Here is a 22,068-nt window from a genome sequence, read left to right on the forward strand (position 1 = left end):
GAGACTTAAAGGATAAAGTATTAGAGTCTGGAGTAAGGAAGCTCATCTTCCTGAGCTCAAATATGGCCTCAGACACTAATTGTGTGATCCTGGGCAAGTCACAACCCTGTTTTCCTCAGTTTCCTCATTTTTAAAATGGGCTAGAGAAAGAAATGGCAAATTACTCCAATATCTTTACCAACAAAACCCAAAAGATGGGATCATGAACCATTGGTCACAAATTGAAATGACTGAACAACAGTATTATGTTGTATTATGTCAGTAGATAAATACATGTGTAAAACATATAATTGGAAAAATGGATTATAAGTACTCACCTCTCTGGTCACAAAACATTCAATTGGATAAGTCAAAATGACAGTGATCCCATAACAAAATCGTCCAAAGTTAATAAGGCTATCATTTCTGCAATAATTTTCAAACAAATCTCCTGGAGAATAAAATAAATTTAAGTATTTAATAATTCAATAAACATGAGAAGACTTGTATGAATTGTCACAGAGTAAAATGAGAAGAATTAGAAGAAAATTGATACTATACCATTAATATTGTAATAAATGAACCATTTTGGAAGACTTAAGTATTTCGATGCAATGATCAACATGATTCCAGAGGATGGGTGGTGAAGAATATTGTTCTTCTCAGGACAGAGGAATAATAAGGATGAGACACACATTTTGGGTTATGGTCAGTGTGAAAATTTGTTTTGTTTAACTATATTTATCCTAATACAAATGTTTTGTATTTTTTCCTTAGTGGGGTAGGAGAGGTAGGTGGTGGGGAAAAGTCTTTTTAATGGAAAAAATAAAAATATATAATTTAAAAAGTAAGATATTATCTAAAATGTCAAGTTTCAATCTATTTTTTAAAAGAATCTGGAATATGAAAATGTCTTGTTCATTTCAGGGGTCTAAGAGAAAACAAAGTACCAAGTTATTTATTGAAACATAAGTTAGTTGTTCCTTCTCAGAACTGAATAATCACTAATTAGTGAAAACTAGTTACTCTCACCATTCATTTTTGGTGGCCTGACCACAAATTAATTCTTTTTTTTTTTATTAACACTTACCTCCCATCTTGGAATCAGTACTGTGTATTGGTTCCAAGGCAGAAGACTGGTAAGGGCTAGGCAATGGGGATTAAGTGACTTGCCCAGGGTCACACAGCTAGGAAGTGTCTGAGGCTACATTTGAACCTAGGACCTCTGGTCTCTAGGCCTGACTCTCAATCCACTGTTACCCAGCTGCCCCCTACAAATTACTTTTGAAAGATGTTTTGGAATTATTTCTGGCCACTTGCAATATTTTTCCTTTGACCTCAGAGCTCTGGATTTGGGGAGATTTGGATTTTGGCTCTGATATTTCTTGAAGATTTCATTTTGGGGATTCTTTCAGGAGAAGACTGATAGGTTTCCTGAGCAATGCAATGATCCAATATAACTTCAGATGTCCAGTGATAAAGAATGGTACCCACCTCGAAACAGAGAGGTAGCAAATTAAACATGAGGTTAATCATGACAGAATGAGAAACATTTATGATCAATGTGAAGGCTTATTTTGCTGGACTATGAATATTTGTTACAAGGGTTGATTTTCTTCTTAACTGAAAAAAGAAATTTAATTTAAAAAGAATTTTAGAGAACTCTGGAATTAGCTTCATAAAAATATCCTTCTTTTTGTTTCTGATTATTTAATTAATTACAGAAAGAAAAACATGCTGGTGGAAATAAAAAGTTTTCTTTTAAAGTTTTATTCTCAGAACAAGGATAGTCCAAAGGAAGTAGAGAGATGGACATCTGGAGACCTGCATTTCCTGAATATTACATTACAACAGCTAAGCACAACCTCTGTACCATGGGGGGAATTTCAAACGTTTTCCTTCTTGGCATTTCTTAATACATTTATTATTATCATCAAAAATTGATATAATCTTCCATAGACAACATTATACAGAATCAAGATAAAGGGACTAGTTATACTTAAAAAAAAAACTGTTAGTAACTATATATGTCCCACAAAATAAGTGTTTTTGAGAGAGAGCATTATCCCCTCTGAACAATTTGGAGAAGAGAATGCAGAGATAAAATTAGGAAGGGGGAGGGGGATGATAAAAGAATAGTTATTTAGGGCTTGTACTTTTCAGCATTAAATGTTATTCCTGCTTTTAAATTATCTGACCACCTTGTTTTAATCAGTCCAGCTGGAAGACTAGATTAAAATCACAGACTCTATTTAGCTAATCCAGAAGGAAAAACATACTCTGGATTTTTTCTTTCAAATGCCAAAACTGCTTATGAATATAATGCATGATTCCTTTAATTCATATCATTATATGCTTCTTTCAGATATTATAAAACTTTCATGGGGCAGAGGGGATTAAACTTATTTCATTTACCTCCAAAGGAAAGGACCAGGATCCATGCATGCAAGCTGCAAAGAGGTCTTAATAATTTGAGTGGAATTCCAAAAAACAGAATATGTTCCTTCTAGGGGTAATGAGTTACTTCTCCTTGGAAACCTTCAAACAAAAGCTAGATATTAACTTCCTGGGTGTGTGAGAGAAGCAATTCTTTTTTTCAGGTATGGATGGGATAAGATGTCCTTTGAATTCTTTCCCTGTTTTGAAATCTGGTGCTTCTGGTACGTTAAACATACTTTTAGCAGCATTTATCTGTAGTCCAAGAGTGGCAATGATGGTTTTGTGTCCACATGATACTGTCAGTGGTTGAATTACTATTAAAACTAGTTTGTGTTTTTTTGTACATGTATTATTCTATTTACATGTATTGTGTTGTACATGTATTATGATTCTACTTAATTTTATTATTAAGAAGAGAGTGTGGTATAGATAGAGAGCTGGCCTCAAAGCCAGGATGACCCGAGTTTAAGTCCTTTCTTTTCCACATTCTGGTTATATGACCACGGGCAAGTAATTTAACCACTTTGTTCTCTAGGGCTCTCTCAAAGATTATTTTCTTGTTGTTCAGTCATTTCAGCTGTGGGTGACTCTGTGACTCTGTTGGGATTTTCTTGGCAAAGATTCTGGAGTGGTTTGCATTTCTTCTCCATCTTATTTTAAACATGAATCAAACAGGGGTTAAGTGACTTGCCCAAGGTCACACTGCTAGTATTTGAGGTGATATTTGACTTCAGGTCTTCCTGACTTCAGCTCTAGAGTCCTACACTGTACCATGTAAACTGCCCACTCTAAGATTCTAAGATATAGCAAAGAGGCTGATTAGCACTGATACAGGATGTTTTTTTCATTCACGAGTTCACTACACCAACGAATGATAGACCCTATTTTTGTTATTACCAGTGAAAAGATCAAAGTTATTTACATTAGGTTTTCCACATGAGCAATGGTACAGGGATAAGAATGAGTACGGTGTATTTGATGAACAGTAAATAGACCTATATGGTTCTACTGGATGGTTCATGAAGGTGGAGAGAGGGGCTTAAGTTTAGAATGGTAGTTTGGGATTTGATTTTTATCCAATGGACAATGAGAGCCATGGAAGGTTTCTGAGTATGGAATTGAAATGAAGGTAACTGGATTTTAGAAAGTTTAATCCCATAAAGTATAGCATCAATTGGTGGTGACGACACTCCAAGATGAGAGAAATCAGCTAAGAGGCTAGCTATGAAGCAAGAGCATCCTTAACTAGGGAGATGGCAGTGGTTATGGAAAGGAGAATAAGCAACAGGACCTGGTACCTAAATGTGGGAGACTGCAAAAAGGAAGTAAAGAAAAATGGAAAACCACTGAGAAAAATGTACAAGTGTCAGGAAGAGATAGATTGGTGAGGGGATAGGAAGAGTGTAGTGTTAAGTTGAGTTTTTAGGCTGCCAGCATAGAGGAGTTAATGCTTCTTTCCCTGAGACATGAAGGAAGGAGAAGATAGACATAGAAGTATGTGGGAGGAGTGATTAAATTAAAAATAAGAAAATACTAAAAATGCTACCAGATAAACCATGAAATACAAACACTATACCTTGTGTATGGCCAGTAAATGTCAGATAGCCAGAGGTAGCAAATAAGACACTGATAAATATAGAAATCACAACTGATATGTGAATGACTCGAGACCATTTAACCACAGTGGGTTCCTCCAGGGAGCCATAAATTAAGAAGCTGTTATGGTGGCAAATGAATGCTATAATAGAAAATAAGGAGAACATTATTAAAACACACCCCACATTTGATCCAAGTTTTCTTCTTTATTCCAGAAAAGGTTAAGACTTTTGTCCCCACTCAGACCATGACTGTGTGGTAGCCTCATGGCATTTCTGACAAAAACATTCCATTTGATGGAAAGTTGAAAAATCATCCCCCTACTTGTCAATCTCCTTGGATAATCTTAGGTACAAATAATAAAGCAGTTTTAAAATATCATGCAATTAATATTAAGTGTCACCCAAAACTTTGGGAGAATATCATGACACCTGTTCAATTTCCAAGCTAAGAAATATAATTTACTTATTCACATGCTGCTAATAGAAAAGCTGATGAACTGGGCATCTAAAAATGAACCAAAGTACTTTTATAGCAAACAGATGCCCAAGGCTGAAAAACCAGAGTTACTTGCTTACCAAATGACATAACACCAACTGCTTGGACTGTATTCGGCTTTGCAAAAACCCAGGCATCTTCTGTTCTTGTTCTAGGAGGGAAAAGAATTTTAATATTACAACTATTAAACAGTTTTGTATCATTAAAAGTGATAAACATGAATAAGATTAACAGAGATTGCTTGAGTTGTATTATGAATTTACATTTTATATTGATAAAAGAACATATAAGAAAGGACTCCTGTACCCTTAATTAACTTCAAAATAGACAAAATATTAAGGAAAGGTGAGATATAGGAAATCCTGATAATATTCTCTCTCTCCCTCCCCTTCCATCTTCCATTGTAGGCCAATAACATCTACACAGCCTTTATATTTCTTTGGGAAATAGACTATTTCATACATTCTATATTATGAGGAAGGGAATAATAATTATATTGCAATAATTATGTATTATAATATATGATAATTAATAAAGCATTTGGTAAGTGCCTACTTTGTCAGGAACTGTGTTAAATGCTTTATAACTGTTATTATATTTGATATTATTATCATGGATGGATGATTACTAAAAAATATGGTCTTTTCCTCTCCTCTAAAATTCTATATTTGTCTATCCCCATGTTTTATTGGCAAGTTGGTCCTGCACAGATTCCAAAAGGCCTTCTTATTTTTTATAAGACTGTATATCTATCTATATCTATATCTATATCTATATCTATATCTATATCTATCTGTATGTATGTATGTGTGTGTGTATGGAGGTAGATTTAGATCTGGAAAGAACCTTGGAGGTTATCTAGACTAACTCCCTTATTTTATAGATGAGGAAAACAGAGACCCAAAGGACAAAACCATTTTTGCCCAAAGTCATACTAATAATAAGTAGGGGAGAGAGAGAAAGGAAAAGGTGCAAGGGAAAAAGGGAGAAGAGTGGAAATGGGAAAAACAGAGACAGAGAGATGATTTGAACCCAGATCCTTTGACTTCAAAGCCAGTGCTGTTTCAATCATATCACAAAGTCATATAAAAAGAGATAAAGAATATAGACATGATAGAAATCTCTACCCTTGGATCTGTTATGAATTTTAAATGGTTAAGGCATTATGTTTGCATGGGAGGAAAGATATCCCACAGTAGCAAATAGTGGCAACTAGTTAATGCTTTTAATAGATTATTAGATGAAGCCATTACCGTCCTGCTGAGAGATCTAGATTGCACAGGAATAGGTCTCAGGATGGGTAAGTTTGCTGAAGGGGAGAAACTAGCAAAAAGTCTGGATCATAAACTGATGCTCTGAAAAGGCAGACTTGAATGAGGCAACACAGTAATTAGTGTCTTGGTCTGCATAAGGGGACTTGAAAGATTAATTAGTAAACTCAGGAGTTCTTAAACTTGGCATCCACAGACTTTTTGGCTTTTGTTGTTGAATATTTTGGGGAATGTGTCTCGATATGATTTGATTCCTTTGTAATCCTATATAATTTAGTTTGTAAATTAAAAAAAAAAACATTCAGAAAAGGAGTCCAAAGGCTTCAACAGAGTGGATAAGGTGTCTGTGATACCAAAAAAATAACAAAAACCTCTGAGATTAATTTTGAAGCCAACCTTTGTCTACTATAAGAGAAGGTTAGTCTGGTAGCAAAGAGAGAGAGGGACAAAGAGTAGAGACCTCCCCACTCAAAGTGGGGTTCAGGGGAGACAGCTGCTGTTTAACTTGGCCAAGGGAGAGCAGAGGGGGCGTATTTCCCCCATTCAGCCTCCCCTCAGCTATGGCTGCTGAAACCAAACTGCCTTTTGACTACCCTCGACTACTAATGTATAGAGGTTACCTCTGAGAGAGAGAGAGAGAGAGAGAGAGAGAGAGAGAGAGAGAGAGAGAGAGAGAGAGAGAGAGAGAGAGAGAGAGAGAGAGAGAGAGAGTTACCCTCTTCCTTAAGCTACAACTGTTTCCTGCTCAAGCTAGTCAGTTGGGGGGAAAGGACAACCTTTATTCCAAACTAATTCAGTTGGGGAATAACACAATTAAATGGCTGGGGGAAGGGTTTTTGTGAGGAAAGAGAGGAAAAAGATGTCTCTGTTCTAGCTACCCTTACCTCCCAACTCAATATGGGGAACCTAGGCCTTGACAGCCTTGGGCTCCTGAGAGATTCAGACTTGGATGGCCCTGGTCTTGGCCCCACTGGGCACAGTTCAGACAGGGCACCAGGAGCTATGAGGTGATCTTGTCACCTTCTTGGCTGTCTTCTCTAACTGCCCCTTCAGTTGGGAATCGGTGGGGGGAAGGGTGTCTAAATCACCAGGAGAAAGATGTAAGTTTTCCTCAGGAGCAAAGTCTTGACCAGACCTTTCCTTAGGCTGTCTCAGGATTGAGAACCAACTGACTCTCTCTGACAAACTCTTAATCTCTCAATATTCTAGAATATCTCCTGGGTCCCCTCCCCCACTGTGACTTAGACTGTCAAATTTCCCAGACTGTAACTCTAGTTCTAGGGTTTGAAACCACTATCACACTACATTTATATATTCATTCAATTCAATCCACCCAATAAGCATTTGCTAAATGCTTCCCATACCACATGCTATGCAATGAGCTGGAGATACAAAGACAAAATTGAGAGTTTCTGGTCTCCAGTGGCTTACACTTTACTGATTATAGATTTAAACTCAAGTGGTCCTATGATATCTCTGATACAGATTGTAACCTATCCATATCTAGCCATCCTGTGCAGCAATTCTTCATGTCTTCCTAAAATTGTGTCATAGGAAATTAACCTAAAATACTTGGGACCTTCCTAAATTTAACTTAGCATCTTTAAGATGCCCAGGGAGCACCTGGGATGTCTGTTATCTCCATCTCACCATGTTATCAATCCATCTTTATTTTTGATCATATATTTCTTGTAGGACATTAATTTATAGAATGTTAGAATGGGATGATACCTTAAAGATAATTTTAATATGGGGTTATTCACGTGTTTGTATATGTGTGTCTAATGAAATCTATGGGCCTCTTCTCAGAATAATGCAAAAAACAGATAGGATCACCAAGGAAGGAAATTATATTGATTAGTTATTAAAATATTTTTAAAAAACAAGTTCGTGGCCCTCGGATTAAAATCCCCTGATCTAGTTCAGGCCATTTCTTCATAGATGAGGAAGTAGGGGATTAGTTTCACATTTGGTTTTCATAATGGGGCTGGAGCAGAATTAGAAAACACCTTTTTCAGTCTTAATGGTAGAAGCTATTCTTCTCTCCAACTTAGTGGGCCATTACTTCAGAAAAGTGAGATGGTTCTCACAGATACAAGAGAGCTTTAAAGAGGAAGCCTGAGTCTCTGCCTGCTGTCTGCTACTGATTAACTGGCTCCAATTCCGACAACTTTTTGAGTGGGAGATGCTGCCACCTGCTGCCTTCATCATTCCTGCTGCACTAAGAACGAACAAACTGGCATACCTGTCAACTTTCCCTACTAATGGAGACAGAAAACACACACACACACACACACACACACACACACACACACACACACATAATTTTAAAAACTCTGTCACCATTCCTGATGATGACTCAGCTCTGCCACAACCAACTAACAACTCTCTGCCTCAAAAGTTCCCAGGCTTTCCAATACCTTTGATATGAGTTTTCTCTCCCTGTTAGTTGCCTGCAATTGAAATCTCTGCTTTTCCAAGGGAAAGAGTCTGACAATCACCCACTTTTCAAAGCTTTGGCCTCAGAAATTGGGAGGTCACTTTCCATTCTCCTCCTCCCTTTGACTCTCATATCATCTAAAAATAATAAAACCTTCTTTTCTGTTTCTGTCCAATTTGGGCAAAAGCAGGGAAAGAGAAGGAAAAAGGCACCAGTGAAGGTATATAGAATCCATGTGGCCACGGTCAGGGAAGGAGCAAGAAGTGTTGAGTATACTGGGTTTTCCCCAATGAAAACAACATATAGGCAATTTTTAGGACATTACATATTAGACTCTGGGTAACTATCATTACAACGTACGATAGTACAACATACAAGTCGTTTATTCATTAGATGCTCTGTGCTTTGAAATTATCCACTGGGAGATGAAGCTGGTAGAGGAAGCCAATGGCAAGCCACTAAAATTTCCTACATATATTTATTTCCTCACTTGGAGTTTATACTACATGAACTTCAAGATCCCTTCTAAGTTTCAAATATCAAGAACCTTCTTTTTACTCACTGCTCTTTTATAAAAGTGTAATGTAAGGAATGCGAGATCCTCCAAAATAGAACCTTGCTGTTAAATGAATAGGTAGCCAGTGGGGTATCTGGGGTGTTCAGGGAGGGGTAGTATCTCTGGTATGGAGGGCTTGTCATGCCCTCTTAGGGCAGCTCTCCAGCCACTAACCCTCACCTGACACCCAGCTCTCACTTGTGCTCCCAGTAGCTGCTAGCATGCAGCAATGGCCACACCCCAGGCAACAGCTTCGACAGGCTGGCTAAACCTTGTGAGGGCAGCCATCGGGTCATCAACCCCTGGTGAACCAGGGCTTTGCTCACCCAGCATGTGAAGACTGCTTTGGCGGAACAGGTGGAAGAAACCAATAAGAAGATTCAACGGCTGAGATGGCGATGCAGCAAAGCATTGTGGAGTGCTTAGGGAGTGTTGGAGCACAAAGGACAACACAGCCATCCAATGCAGCTGAGGAAGTCTCCAGGTGTAACGACTTTTCGTACCACTGGACCCAGGCTTCCAATGCCGAGAGAGTGGGACTGTCTCTGTGCATTGACTTTTCCATTTACATCTCTTTCACACACAAGTATCTTTGTGCACACTCATCTATCCTAACCCCGTCCACCCTCTTCAAGACCTGAGGCGATGGGGGAGTGGTGACGCAACAGGTGGAGGTGACCACTGGCAGTTGTAGTCACGATCCTGCACGTAGGCGGCCCACGGACCAGTGGTCGCTTGGCCCTGTGGACAGCAGGGATGTTAAGCAGCATCCTGGGCGACTGAGCAGCCCTCTCTAGGACAGCACTGCTCACCCTAATCAAGGGAGGGGACTAGAAAAGGTGTCCCAAACATTGCCTGCCCTACAAACACCCAGTCAGCACACTGCGGCTGGCGGGTCATCCCTTTAAGAGGTCGAAATCAAGGAAAAAATACAAAGAAACTCCTACTAGGAGCATGGAACATCAGGACATTACTTGACAGAGAGAATACCCCAAGACCTGAGAGAAGAACTGCTCTAATCGGTAAAGAACTGGTGCGATATAACATCGACATCGCAGCCCTAAGCGAAACACGCTTACCAGAAGAGGGATCACTCAGCGAACCCACCACTGGATACACCTTCTTCTGGAAAGGTAGAGCCTCAAATGAAGACAGAATCCACTGTGTTGGCCTGGCTATCAAGACCAGTTTGCTCAAACAGCTGCCAGACTTGCCTGTGGGCATCAGCGAAAGGCTCATGAAGATCCGTTTGCCTCTCAGCAAAGACTGGTATGCCACAATCATCAGCGTATATGCCCCTACACTGACGAGCACAGAGGAGACCATAGAGCAGTTCTACTCTGACCTGAGTGCCGTCCTGCACTCAGTGCCCACAAATAACAAGCTGATACTACTGGGAGAATTTAACGCCCGCATTGGCCAGGACCATGAAAAATGGAAAGGAGTGCTCGGCAAACATGGCATGGGCAAAATGAACAACAACGGCCTACTGCTACTCAGCAAATGCTCAGAATTTGAACTCACCATCACAAACACTGTGTTCAGAATGGCGAACAAATATAAAACAACATGGATGCACCCACGACCAAAACAGTGACATCTCATTGACTACATCATTGTAAGCCAGCGAGACATCCAGGATGTACAGATCACCAGAGCCATGAGAGGAGCTGAATGCTGGACAGACCACTGATTGGTTAGAGCGACTCTTCAAATGCGCATTGCGCCTCGCCATCCAAAACACGCCCAGACAGTTCGCGCATTTTACAACATGAGTCGTCTTAGAGATCCATCTTATTTGCAAACATTCCAGTTCTGCCTGGATGACAAGCTGTTTGCCAAGGGACCACTCACTGGAAGCTCAACCGAGAAATGGAACCAGTTCAGAGACGCAGCGAAGGAAACATCAAAGGCAGTCCTAGGCCCCAAACAACGCTACCACCAGGATTGGTTCCACGAGAACAACACTGCTATTGAAGACCTACTGAGCAAAAAGAACAAAGCCTTTATGGAGTGGCAAAATAACCCAAACTCTGCTCCTAAAAAGGACAGATTCAAGTCTCTCCAAGCCACGGCAGTGTGAGATCAGGAAGATGCAAGACCGATGGTGGGGAAAAAAGGCAGAAGAAATCCAGCGCTTTGCTGATACAAAAAACTACAAAAAATTTTTCAGTGCCCTCAAGACTGTCTATGGGCCATTAAAACCCACCACCACTCCCTTGCTATCCTCTGACAGTGACAGTCTCATAAAAGATAAAAAAGGCATCAGCAACAGGTGGAAAAAAAAACTTCAGTCAGCTTCTCAACCGACCCTCTTCAGTCAACCAAAGCGCCCTTGACCAGACCCCCCAAAACCGCACCATTGAACAACTTGAAGTCCCTCCTTCAATAGAGGAAGTCCAAAAAGCCATTAAACAAATGAGTGCAGGCAAGGCACCTCATAAGGACGGGATCCCAACCGAGGTGTACAAGGCCTTAAATGGAAAGGCGCTCTAGGCATTCCACATAGGGCTGACCAGCATATGGGAAGAGGAAGACATGCCCACAGAACTCAGAGATGCCTCCATCGTAGCCCTATACCAGAACAAAGGCGCACAAGCAGCCTGTGACAACTACAGAGGCATCTCACTACTCTCCACTGCTGGAAAGATCCTCGCCTGTGTTATACTCAACAGACTCCTGACATCTGTTTCAGAGTAGAACCTGCCTGAATCACAATGTGGCTTCTGACCAGATCGCAGCACCATCAACATGGTTTTCATGGTGAGGCAAATGCAGGAAAAATGCCTTGAGCAGAACCTGAATCTCTACATTGTCTTCATAGACCTGACAAAGGTGTTCGACACAGTGATCAGGGAAGCATTGTGGGTGATCCTTAGCAAGCTCCGTTGCCCAGCAAAATTCGTCAAACTGATCCAGCTCTTTCATGTCGACATGACAGGGGAAGTCCTATCTGGTGGAGAGACTTCTGATCGCTTCAACATCTCCAATGGCGTGAAACAAGGCTGTGTCCTTGCTCCGGTACTATTCAACCTATTTTTCACCCAAGTATTACGACATGCTGTGATGGATCTAGACCTGGGCGTCTACATCAATTACTGACTGGATGGCTCACTATTCGACCTTCGCCGCCTGACTGCAAAAACAAAGACAACAGAGAGACTCATCCTGGAACTTCTCTTCGCAGATGACTGTGCTCTCATGGCCCACCAAGAAAATCATCTCCAAACCATTGTGGACAGGTTCTCTACAGCAACAAAACTGTTTGGCCTGACTATCAGCCTCAGCAAAACAGAGGTGCTATTCCAACCTGCACCAGGGAGGCCAACAAACCAGCCGTGCATTACAATCGACAGCACGCAGCTTTCTAACGTCAACACCTTCAAGTACCTGGGCAGCACCATCGCCAACGACGGGTCCCTAGACCACGAGATTAATGCCAGGATCCAAAAGGCCAGCCAGGCACTCAGGCGGCTGAGCTGCAAAGTCCTCCAACACAGAGGTGTAAGCACTGCGATGAAGCTCAAAGTGTATAATGCAGTTATCCTCAGCTCGCTCCTGTACGGTTGCGAGACATGGACACTGTACCAGAAGCACATGAAACAGCTGGAGCAATTCCACCAACGCTTTCTCCGGTCAATCATGAGGATCCAATGGCAGGACCGAATCACCAACCAGGAAGTCCTCAACAGAGCCAACTCCACCAGCATCGAAGTCCTGGTCCTCAAAACCCAGTTACGATGGTCTGGACACGTCATCCGCATGGACTCACAGCGAATACCAAGACAGGTATTCTATGATGAACTGTCGGCTGGACTCAGGAAACAAGGCCGACCAAAGAAAAGATTCAAGGATCAGCTAAAGTCCAACTTGAAGTGGGCTGGCATTACACCAAAGCAACTAGAACTCGCTGCCTCTGACAGAAGCAGCTGGCGAACTCACATTCACCATGCCGCCACCACCTTTGAAGATGTCGATGTCTTGCCGATGCGCGTAAACACTAACACCAGGCCACAACCTTACCTCCCGTAACAACTGGCGTCCCATGCCCCATGTGCCACAAACTCTGCGCCTCAGTCTTTGGACTTCAAAGCCACATGAGGGTACACCGTAGATGATAATGCACAAGGACAATTGTCATTCTCAGTAACTGAGAGACTACCACTAGCCAGTGCGGGGTTGGGGGGGGGGCAGCTGGCTGAGGAGCAGTGGAGAATGAGCAAGAGGATTCTGGGTAAAGGAACTGGGAGCTGAGTGAATTCTGACTAGCTGAACTTCCTGTATCCTTGAAAGGAAATTGACAGGAGTGTTTTCCTGAGGGTCAGAGGATATCTGAAACAGGAGGAGAAAGAACCTGATTTCCTTCTTGTTGTGTACCTGTCTCTAGCTAGAAATCCTCCACAACCTCCCTTCACTTGTCTCCTGCTACTTGAGATTGACAAGGAGTCAGTTGCACTCTGTGGCAGAGCCAATCTGCCCTCTCCTTTGGGTCTTTCCCCATTATACCTTACCCTGCATAGATCATAGAGATATTGGTTTAAGTTAGTGTAGAGAGATAAGAAACAGGGTGTTGGGGAAAAGGTTTGAGGCTCAAAGCCTCTGGACAAGGACCTTTGAATACCAACTACTGTAGAATATGATTATTAAGGTTTCCCTATCCCTCCATTCTATTGCCTTATCCCTCCAACCCTTTTATTCCTTACCTCTTAAAATAAATTTCAGTTTATGTCAGTTTGAATTTTGGTTGGGAATTTTTCATAAGAGAGGTTGGATGATTTGTGAACAAGACCAAAGAAATCTTGTTTCATCTGTGACAGGTAAGGACCCAGCTTGTCACTGAGTTTATAGGGAAGGGTCCAATAACAAAGACACTTACCCTTGAAAGGACTGTCTGGGATACAAACCCTTTCCCAGCAGTTGAGCTCACATTCAAGACCTAAGGATATAGTTTGTGGTGTATCCTTGGGAAGAGAAGGAAACAGATTCCTTCTGTTCCTCTCTGAGTAATCCAAAGCTCTAAGGTCAGCCAACCTTGAGGAAGGAGAGACACAGCCATCTTTCCTCATACCTTTCAGCTTCCCTCTTATCCTTGTCTTTCACATCTCCCTTCAACTTCTCACTGGAGAAACACATCCATCCAGTAGGTTAAAACCTGTTCACCCCTCTCCATTAGTAAGAGAAGAGAGTCCCTCTTTATTTCTCCTCTTTTATAATTGGCATCCCAGGTGCTTAGGACAGAAACATTGTTCAGTTAGTGGCATTTAGAATGACTAGGGGGAGGAGTAGCCATCTTGGAACAGAAGACAAATTGACAGCCATTACTGTTTACTCCGGCGGGGAGGAGGTTCTTAAAGGGCCAGATTTTAAAACAATATTTATACTGTGAGGGGGTTTTTGGAATAAGGGCAAAGAATGAAGGTACAACACAATTAAACATGTACAAAAAAGTCTTAATTATCTGTGTAGTTCTCATCATGATGGAACAGTTTTTTTATTGGTTGTATGATATGATTTTTAATGTGATTTTTTACTATATCTGGCCAATATTCCAGATAGCACAGATAGGGATCTGTATTAACAACGAAATCAAAGGTATGGCCAATGTTCCCTGCCATATATGGAACAACAATGTTAGTATGGCAAACATTTGCCACGTTAAGAAAGGGAATAAAACTAGTATTGGGCAAGCAAAACAACACTGATGACCCTAAGTTAGAAATGGTTCTCAAACAAATAAACACAATGAATGAACTATACCAAGTGCTGATGACAAAACTCGACAAGATGGGAATGGGCAATTACACCAACACAGACAAGGGCACTGACAATGACTGTGACAAGGACAAGGAAACTATACCTACACTAACCATAGGGGTCTGCACTGACAAAGTAACTGCAGACAAGGAAAGAAACACAGAGGTAACAGACAATGGGGGTGCTGAAGGGGTACAAAGCATCCTACCTCTACAGGACTATGTAAAGTCCAAAAGCCCTTTTCAGCAGCAGACCTAGAAGCCTTGTGTAAAAGTATGCCTGAGTTCTTTCTCAAATCTTTCTGTTGTTTAAAAGAGCTAAAAAGAGCATTTGCAGATACCAAGATGCTTTTGCAAGAGCTATTAACTCTTGCAGAGCAAGCTCAATTCATTTAAAAACAAAACAAAACAAAACTAGAGATGACCCAAAACATACAAGCTGTCCAGAATTTCATGGGGATGTTGAATTTTCTAATCCCCAGAGTTTTTCTTATCTAAGAAAAGTTAGGGAAGATCTTGAAACAGTAAAGTCCTTCAGAGATATAATGGAGAAAGACCCAAAGGAGAGGGCAGATTGGCTCTGCCACAGAGTGCAACTGACTCCTTGTCAATCTCAAGTAGCAGGAGACAAGTGAAGGGAGGTTGTGGAGGATTTCTAGCTGGGAAAACACTCCTGTCAATTTCCTTTCAAGGATAGAGGAAGTTCAGCTAGTCAGAATTCGCTCAGCTCCCAGTTCCTTTACCCAGAATCCTCTTGCTCATTCTCCACTGCTCCTCAGCTAGCTGCCCCCACTGCTGGCTAGCTGTTCATTAAAGAGTAGGGTTCTATTTTGGGGGGTCTCTCATGGCTTACATTGCCAAAGGGAGGTAGCTCCCTTTTGTAGGTAAAGTAAATAAAGAGCAAACCTTGAATTCAGGAAAACTCAAAGTCCAGGTCCCAACTCTGACATGTATAGCAATGTGACCTTTAAAATGCCTTTTAACACCTCAGGGGCAGTTAAGGCTATGTGTTGTAGAGAATTCAATGACCTGTATTGGAAAAAGGAGGTTTATCACAGAGGAGCTCCTTATTCCAATGAAATGATAGTTGTCACCTCTATCTTCTCTTTTACAATAGATATGAATAGCTGAGAATGTGTAGATAGAATCAATACCTAGCATTTACATAGCATTTTAAGGTTTGCAAAGTGTTTTATAAATATTATGTCATTTGAACCTCACAGAAATCCTAGGAGGTGGGAGCATGATCATTTCCAATTTTATAAATTAGTAAACTGAGACAAACAGAGGTTGAATGCATTACCCAGAATCATGTAACTAGTAAGTATCTGAGGCTGAATTTGATATCAAGTCTTCCTGTTGCCAGATCCAGAGCTCTAAACACTATATCACTTCACTGTCTAGCTGGTAGAAATTACCTTTGAAAAAGAGATAAACACATACTAGATAATAAAATAGATGGTATTTTCTTTAGATACTTTTCTCTTGGAATTTTATCTATTTTTGCTTTTTTCCCCTATATTTAGGGGTCACTTTAGGGTCTTCCCAGTAAGCATTTTGCAAGAGCTCCTTTTGTACTTGTACACCTAGCATGGCTTTTTAGGTTCCTTCTGACTATCATTTGGCTTCATGTGAATCATTTAAAATAAATTGAAGTTTGCCAAGTCACAGGAAACTTTCCTTTAGTATCTCAGACATAAGCCCCAGGAAGCCAACAATCTTCTCTCTTCTTAAGATCAGATTAACAAAGAGATGCCTTGGTAGCATTCATCAGGGAGTGTCCAGCCTTCACTACTTGTCTCTTCTTTCTATGACCCTTACTGGATGATCTTTCCTCTATAAACATCTGTACCCATAGCATTATTCCCTCAAGCAAAACAGGTGCTTCCTCTTCAGAGAAACCAGTGACCTTACCCCTGTCTAGAAGAAAAGTCTGGTATTTATTATTTAACTGTTTTGTTTAGTGGGTCTGTAACATAATAACCTCTTTATGTAGGAAGCAGAAAGCATTGAGGATATTCATGATTGGAATAGGAAGAAAAGCTAGTGATGAAGTGAAATGAGGAGCAGTAGATAGACAACTCAAATTATACAGTGGTATCTGAAAAATGTGTTTGGTTGTTTTAAAGCAAAGAACAGTCTCCATCATGCATGGAGGACTCATGAAAAATAATGTATAAGAAATGCATAGGATGATTCAATATGGAGGACAATCTGTAACAGCAAAAAGGATATTAAAACCACCAACTCAGGAGGGTAAGATATGTATTATACCAATTGGATCTGGCAATATAGTTTTGTAGCAATCCCAACTTGCAGAGAATATAGTTTATCCTATTGTCTCACTGTCTGAAGCTAAAATATCCCATGCCTCACAACCTTCCCATGTCTACCTATGAATCAATTGCTTTCCTCCCTAGTCTTACATAAATCCTTTTTTGTTGTAACATTCAACTAAACCAATGGACCTATAGGCTATGAATTTCAAAACTATTCCACCCTAATCAGACCATTCTTTAGAAGATCTGATTTAGCTATTTCCTGATCAATAACAATAGAAATACTTGGAATAACAGAATCAGGTCTTGGAAACCCACATTCTCCACCCTACTCAGTGTAACAAGATTAGGAAGGGCTGGATCAAACTCAAGATTTAATTATTTGAGAAAATGGCCTTCAATAGACATGTGCAAAAAAAGGACAGATCTCTGGGCGGTCCTAAGTCAAGCTTGAGTCACCATTGGCACATGTGAGACACAGGAAGTGAGGTAGAGAATAGCCTCAGTATTTCTCGGGACTTCCTGTGAGGAGGGCTAGAATTCACTTAGATCCTGGAGCTTGAGAGTGGAGGAACCCCGCAGACAGCAGACTGGTCATGTGAGTGATAAGGACTGACCCCTTTCTCTGCCTTGGATTTCCAAGGCCTTAAGGCCTGCTTTGGCTTAGCCTGAGCCAGAGTGGTTCTAAGTTAAACTTCTTTCCTTCTCTCCCTTTCTCTCTCTCTCTCTCTCTCTCTCTCTCTCTCTCTCTCTCTCTCTCTCTCTCTCTCTCTCTCTCTCTCTCTCCCCCTCTAATATTTTCTTCCTCCTGTTGTAATTAAAACACCATAAAAATTTGGCAGCTGACTTGGGTATTTTATTATTTTGGATTTCCCTTGGTGACCATTTAAATTTAGATTTTTTTCAGTCTCAACCATAATATTCACCCTTTACAAGGCAACCCTTGCATACCATGACCTCCTCGCAGATTGGTATACGAAATTCATAGGAATTTGGGGGGAGTTTTGAGGAAGCTGAAGATGATATAAGAAGGCCAAAAGATAATACAGAAAAAGTTTAGAAACACAGCAATGCATAAAACACATTTATGGTATTGTAAAATGTCAATATATTTTATTTTTAATAACATAAATATAAAGCATTTCTTTTTTAAAGTTAAAATAAATAAAATGTTAAGTTTGTGAAAAGAACAAGAAAGCCAGAAGATGACACACAAGGTTAGAAATGTTAACAGTGACCTACATAGAGCCTATGACCAAATACTTAACCCAAATTGTACAGTAAGATACTGTAAGAATCACATAAAAGAAAAAGAAAAAATCAAACTTCTCTGATATGAAGGGGCAACAAATTGGATCTTCTACATTGTGGGGGTGGGTGGGAGTGGTATTCTCGCCTATACCACTGATCACAATCCTTCCAGAGTCACCACAGCTACCATTTAATAAAGCTGGATCTTGCAGGGAAAAACATAACAGATCAACTAGAACCATTCCTGAACTTCTTAAGGCAGCCTCAAGCTCATCAATGTGGCTGAATGTGACAATGTGTGGGCTCAAGAACACCAACTTTCAGGAAACCCTGCCCTATAGTAGTATATACTTTGTATATCTGCCCATCAGGTAGTTCTTGTTTATGCCTTCCCATGAGTTTGGGAGGGGGGGTGTCCCTCTGTCCTCTTGGAAGACTCCTTGTTCTGTAGACTTCATTAGGATACTTGTTGAGTCTGGGGACATCCTCCTGTTATCCTTCATTCTCACCATATGATTTTTCAACTATACATCTTCTAATAATATCCATTACTCTAGTTCTTCAAAATTCTCTCTTCATTATATGTTGTAGATAGCTCAAATTTATTATCTCTCTGGGTAGCTAGTTTGGCCCAGGAGACAGAGCACTAGGAATGGAGTCAGGAAGACCTGAATCCAAATTTGACTTCAGACACTTCCTAGCTGTATGACCCTGAGCAAGTCACTAAACTTTGTTTATCTCAGTTTTCTCATCTGTTAAAATGAGCTGGAGAAGGAAATGATAAACCACTTAAATATCATTTTCAAGAAAAGTCCAAAAAGGAACAATGAAGAGTTGGACACTACTGAAAATGATTAAGCAACAACCACCAAATCATTCCTCTACATTTTACTTTGTATGAAATGGGCGAATCACTTAACCAGTTTGTCTTTATAGTAGATTATAGTATTCTATAACTCGCATCCATGAGTATATTGTCAACAGACTACTATCATTAAAAAGGTGAATATTTGTTACTTGGAGAAGTCTGGGGTCATTAAAGGAACTTTACAAATTCCCAAGGAGAATTTATCCAAGGATTTCCTCCAGTTTAATTCTGGGTCCACTCCATTTTCAGTATCCATTATTCATATACTCACATATACAAACACACACACAGACAAACCCAATACTGGTATGTCATAATATGGGCAACAGACAATCTTTATCCACATGATTTTTACTATGAAGATAATTAGGTCAAACTTTTCTTATTCTTTTACTAGTTTCTCTTAGGAGAAGCAGTGAGATATTCTTTCATTTGGTTACTAGTTCCTTGTCAAAAATGTCAAGATTTCTATGATTCAGTTCCCTTAGTAGTATATTCACTCAATGGTCATGGGACAAGGATTACAAATTCAGGAGCCCACCATGGTCTAAAAATTGAGATTCTTAGCTCCCACTACCTCCTACTATTCTGCTACTGTCCCTGCAGAAGTGAAAGCTGCACTAGGTTGAGGGTTATTTAATTTCTTTTTTGCTTCATCTACTGCCATTGCCAAAAAATTAATCACTGGGTGGCCAACTTATGTTGAACCTCTCTATATTTTGTTAGTCTGATCCTTGAAATGTAGATTCTCATTTTTTTTCCCAGTTGCACACTCAAAAACTTTTAAATATAGTTATTATTTATTCATTTTAGTCATGTCTGATGCCTTGTGATCCCATTTGGGATTTTCTTGGCAGAGATACTGAAATGTTTTGCCAATTCTTGCTCCAGCTCATTTTATAGATGAGGAAATTGAGGCAAACTGAGTTAAGTGACTTACCCAGAGTGACACACCTAGTACACAGAGGTCAATTGGAACTCTAGCTTTTCTGATTCCAATCCTAGCACTCTATCCACCATGCCTCCTAGTTGTCCTATCTTTAGAATGCTAGAACCTACCTTGGGACTTCCTCATATAGTCTAAGAAAACTGAGGGCCACCACTGCACTATGATATAGCTTTGTATTGAGCATGTGTGGAATGATAACTTTGGTATGATAAATGCAGGAAGACTTCAAATAACTATAAATATATGAACAAAAGAAAGATATAGCTGAATCTTAGGAAATCCTACAAATGAAACTGATGGAGGAAAAGTTGTTCAACTCACTACATTCCATTTTAGTCCAATACTTCAAATGATAAGCTATGAAAATTAATTCTTGATATATGGTCACCCTGTTATCTTTTATCCCCCAAAAGAAAGACTAATTTAAGGGTTGTGTACCTGTTATCTATTGATGTTCTGCCCTTTATGAAATCCTGGCCTATAGTAGTATATGCTATAAAAACCTGCCCAGTAGGTGGTCCTTCCCATGAGTTTTAGACGGGAGTCCTTGTATCCTCTTGCAGGTCACCTTCTCTGCAGACTTCTATTACCACAGCATTGGTGCAGTTCATTTTATTTCCTCTAGGTTCCACATTAGGGTGATGATGAAAAACAATCCTTACACTTGATCGCTGATTAAACTGCTGACAATATTTTTCTTTCACTATTAATCTTTGACACTTCCTTACCTGAAAAAGTCACACACTACCCAATTTTCTTGGCTTCTTTTACATCAAAGTCTTAAAGTGTTCATTTGGCATGTGTTTGGCAACCCCACCAGTTATCTGTTTTATGCTTTTCCCCTGAGTCCCTTATGCTTGAATATTGTCAGGGTTTTTTTGCAAGAATAAGAAACCCTCAGCTTGCTATTGAAATTTGCCAGTGATGACAAGGCCAAAGAGTGCTTGGAGAGATTAAAAATAAAATTAATTTACTATCTTGGAAAATTACAGATTTTGGTCAAGCATTTTACGTACCATCAGTCTAATTAAGAGATGCCACCATGACTAAATGCAATTTAACAGGCGGATCCTTAAAAAGTAAATATCTAAGTAGTTTGAGCTCTGAAATTGGAGATGTCTGCTCTTTCTCTGTACCATCAGGAATATCTACATGTTAGTATTATTTTCCTGAAAATTTCTCAGTTTTAGCTCTAAAGAACTAAATTTGTTTGTGCTCTTCTGAGGGACTAGAGAATGTTGTTCATGTCCCTTTCACCTTTTAAGGCATAATGCAACACTCACTTGAAACACGAAGTTGATTTTGCTGAAGGAATCAAAAATTTACAATTTTATATTTAAGATCTGCTACTTTAAGAGTCTTATATCAGTTCTTGAGTTCTGAAATAAATTTACTTTGAGAAGATGAAATTTTATAAATATAAATAAGTGAGTAATATTGGAGAGGGATTGAAGGATGCTGGGAGGCTTTTAGTAATTGACACAGAGGCCAACAAACATGTATTTACATTTAGGGTTGTCCCATCCCTTTGGAGTTTGTGGAATCAATAATTTATTATCAAAATATGAAATTTAATAAACACAAGTAAAAGTAACAGAGAAGAAGGGACAGAAGATGCTGGGAAATTTGGGGATTTGGCATAGAGATCAAAGCAGCCTGGGTTTACGTTCAGGGTACTTCCATTGCTTCAGAATTCTGTTCATTTCAAAGCATAGGAGCTATCCTAAAAAGCAATGCAGAGGAAGAAAAGAAATAAGATCTTGTCCCCTAACACCAACATAAACAGAAACACACACACAGACACACACACACACACATACACACAGAATTTCAGTTGTAAGTTTAAGGGCAAGGAAGAAGTACTTGGACTAAATTCCTAGCAACTTTAAGTAAAATTTCTCAGTTTGTACATAGTACATCCAGTTCTGAAAGAGAACCTCCTTATTTTTTGAACATCTGAGCAGAGATAAGATAAAACGTTAGGAAACAGAGGCAGGAGTTGGACTCTATGGACTCAGAGGTTTCTTCCAGTTCCAGATTTCAGAGCTTAAGATAGCTAACAGGTTTCACAGACCTCTGAAAATGTGCTGCAGGATGGTTCCTTATCATCAAAACATTTTGCCTCCACATCAGGAGATCAAATATTACATCTCTTCATGGCATTGTTCCAAACCTTTTTTGCTAAACAC

The 22,068-nt window shown here is 39.9% G+C and overlaps 1 protein-coding gene across 5 annotated transcripts in view; it reads right to left on the reverse strand.

Moving 5' to 3' along the window:
• Window positions 1–22,068, reverse strand: part of SLC38A11 (solute carrier family 38 member 11) — a 93,287-nt gene that overhangs the window by 24,703 nt on the left and 46,516 nt on the right. For 4 of the 5 annotated variants that reach the window (XM_007494285.3, XM_016433670.2, XM_007494288.3 and 1 more), the window contains 3 exons: window positions 4,593–4,663; window positions 3,995–4,156; window positions 318–430 (listed from right to left, as the gene is read on the reverse strand). In XM_007494285.3, coding sequence (XP_007494347.1) covers window positions 318–430; window positions 3,995–4,156; window positions 4,593–4,663 — 346 coding nt within the window. The remainder of the gene's footprint in view (window positions 1–317; window positions 431–3,994; window positions 4,157–4,592; window positions 4,664–22,068) is intronic. The other variant, XM_007494287.3, reaches the window with a different exon arrangement.

This window comes from Monodelphis domestica, chromosome 4 (genome assembly GCF_027887165.1).
Source record: "Monodelphis domestica isolate mMonDom1 chromosome 4, mMonDom1.pri, whole genome shotgun sequence".
Classification (NCBI taxonomy): domain Eukaryota; kingdom Metazoa; phylum Chordata; class Mammalia; order Didelphimorphia; family Didelphidae; genus Monodelphis; species Monodelphis domestica.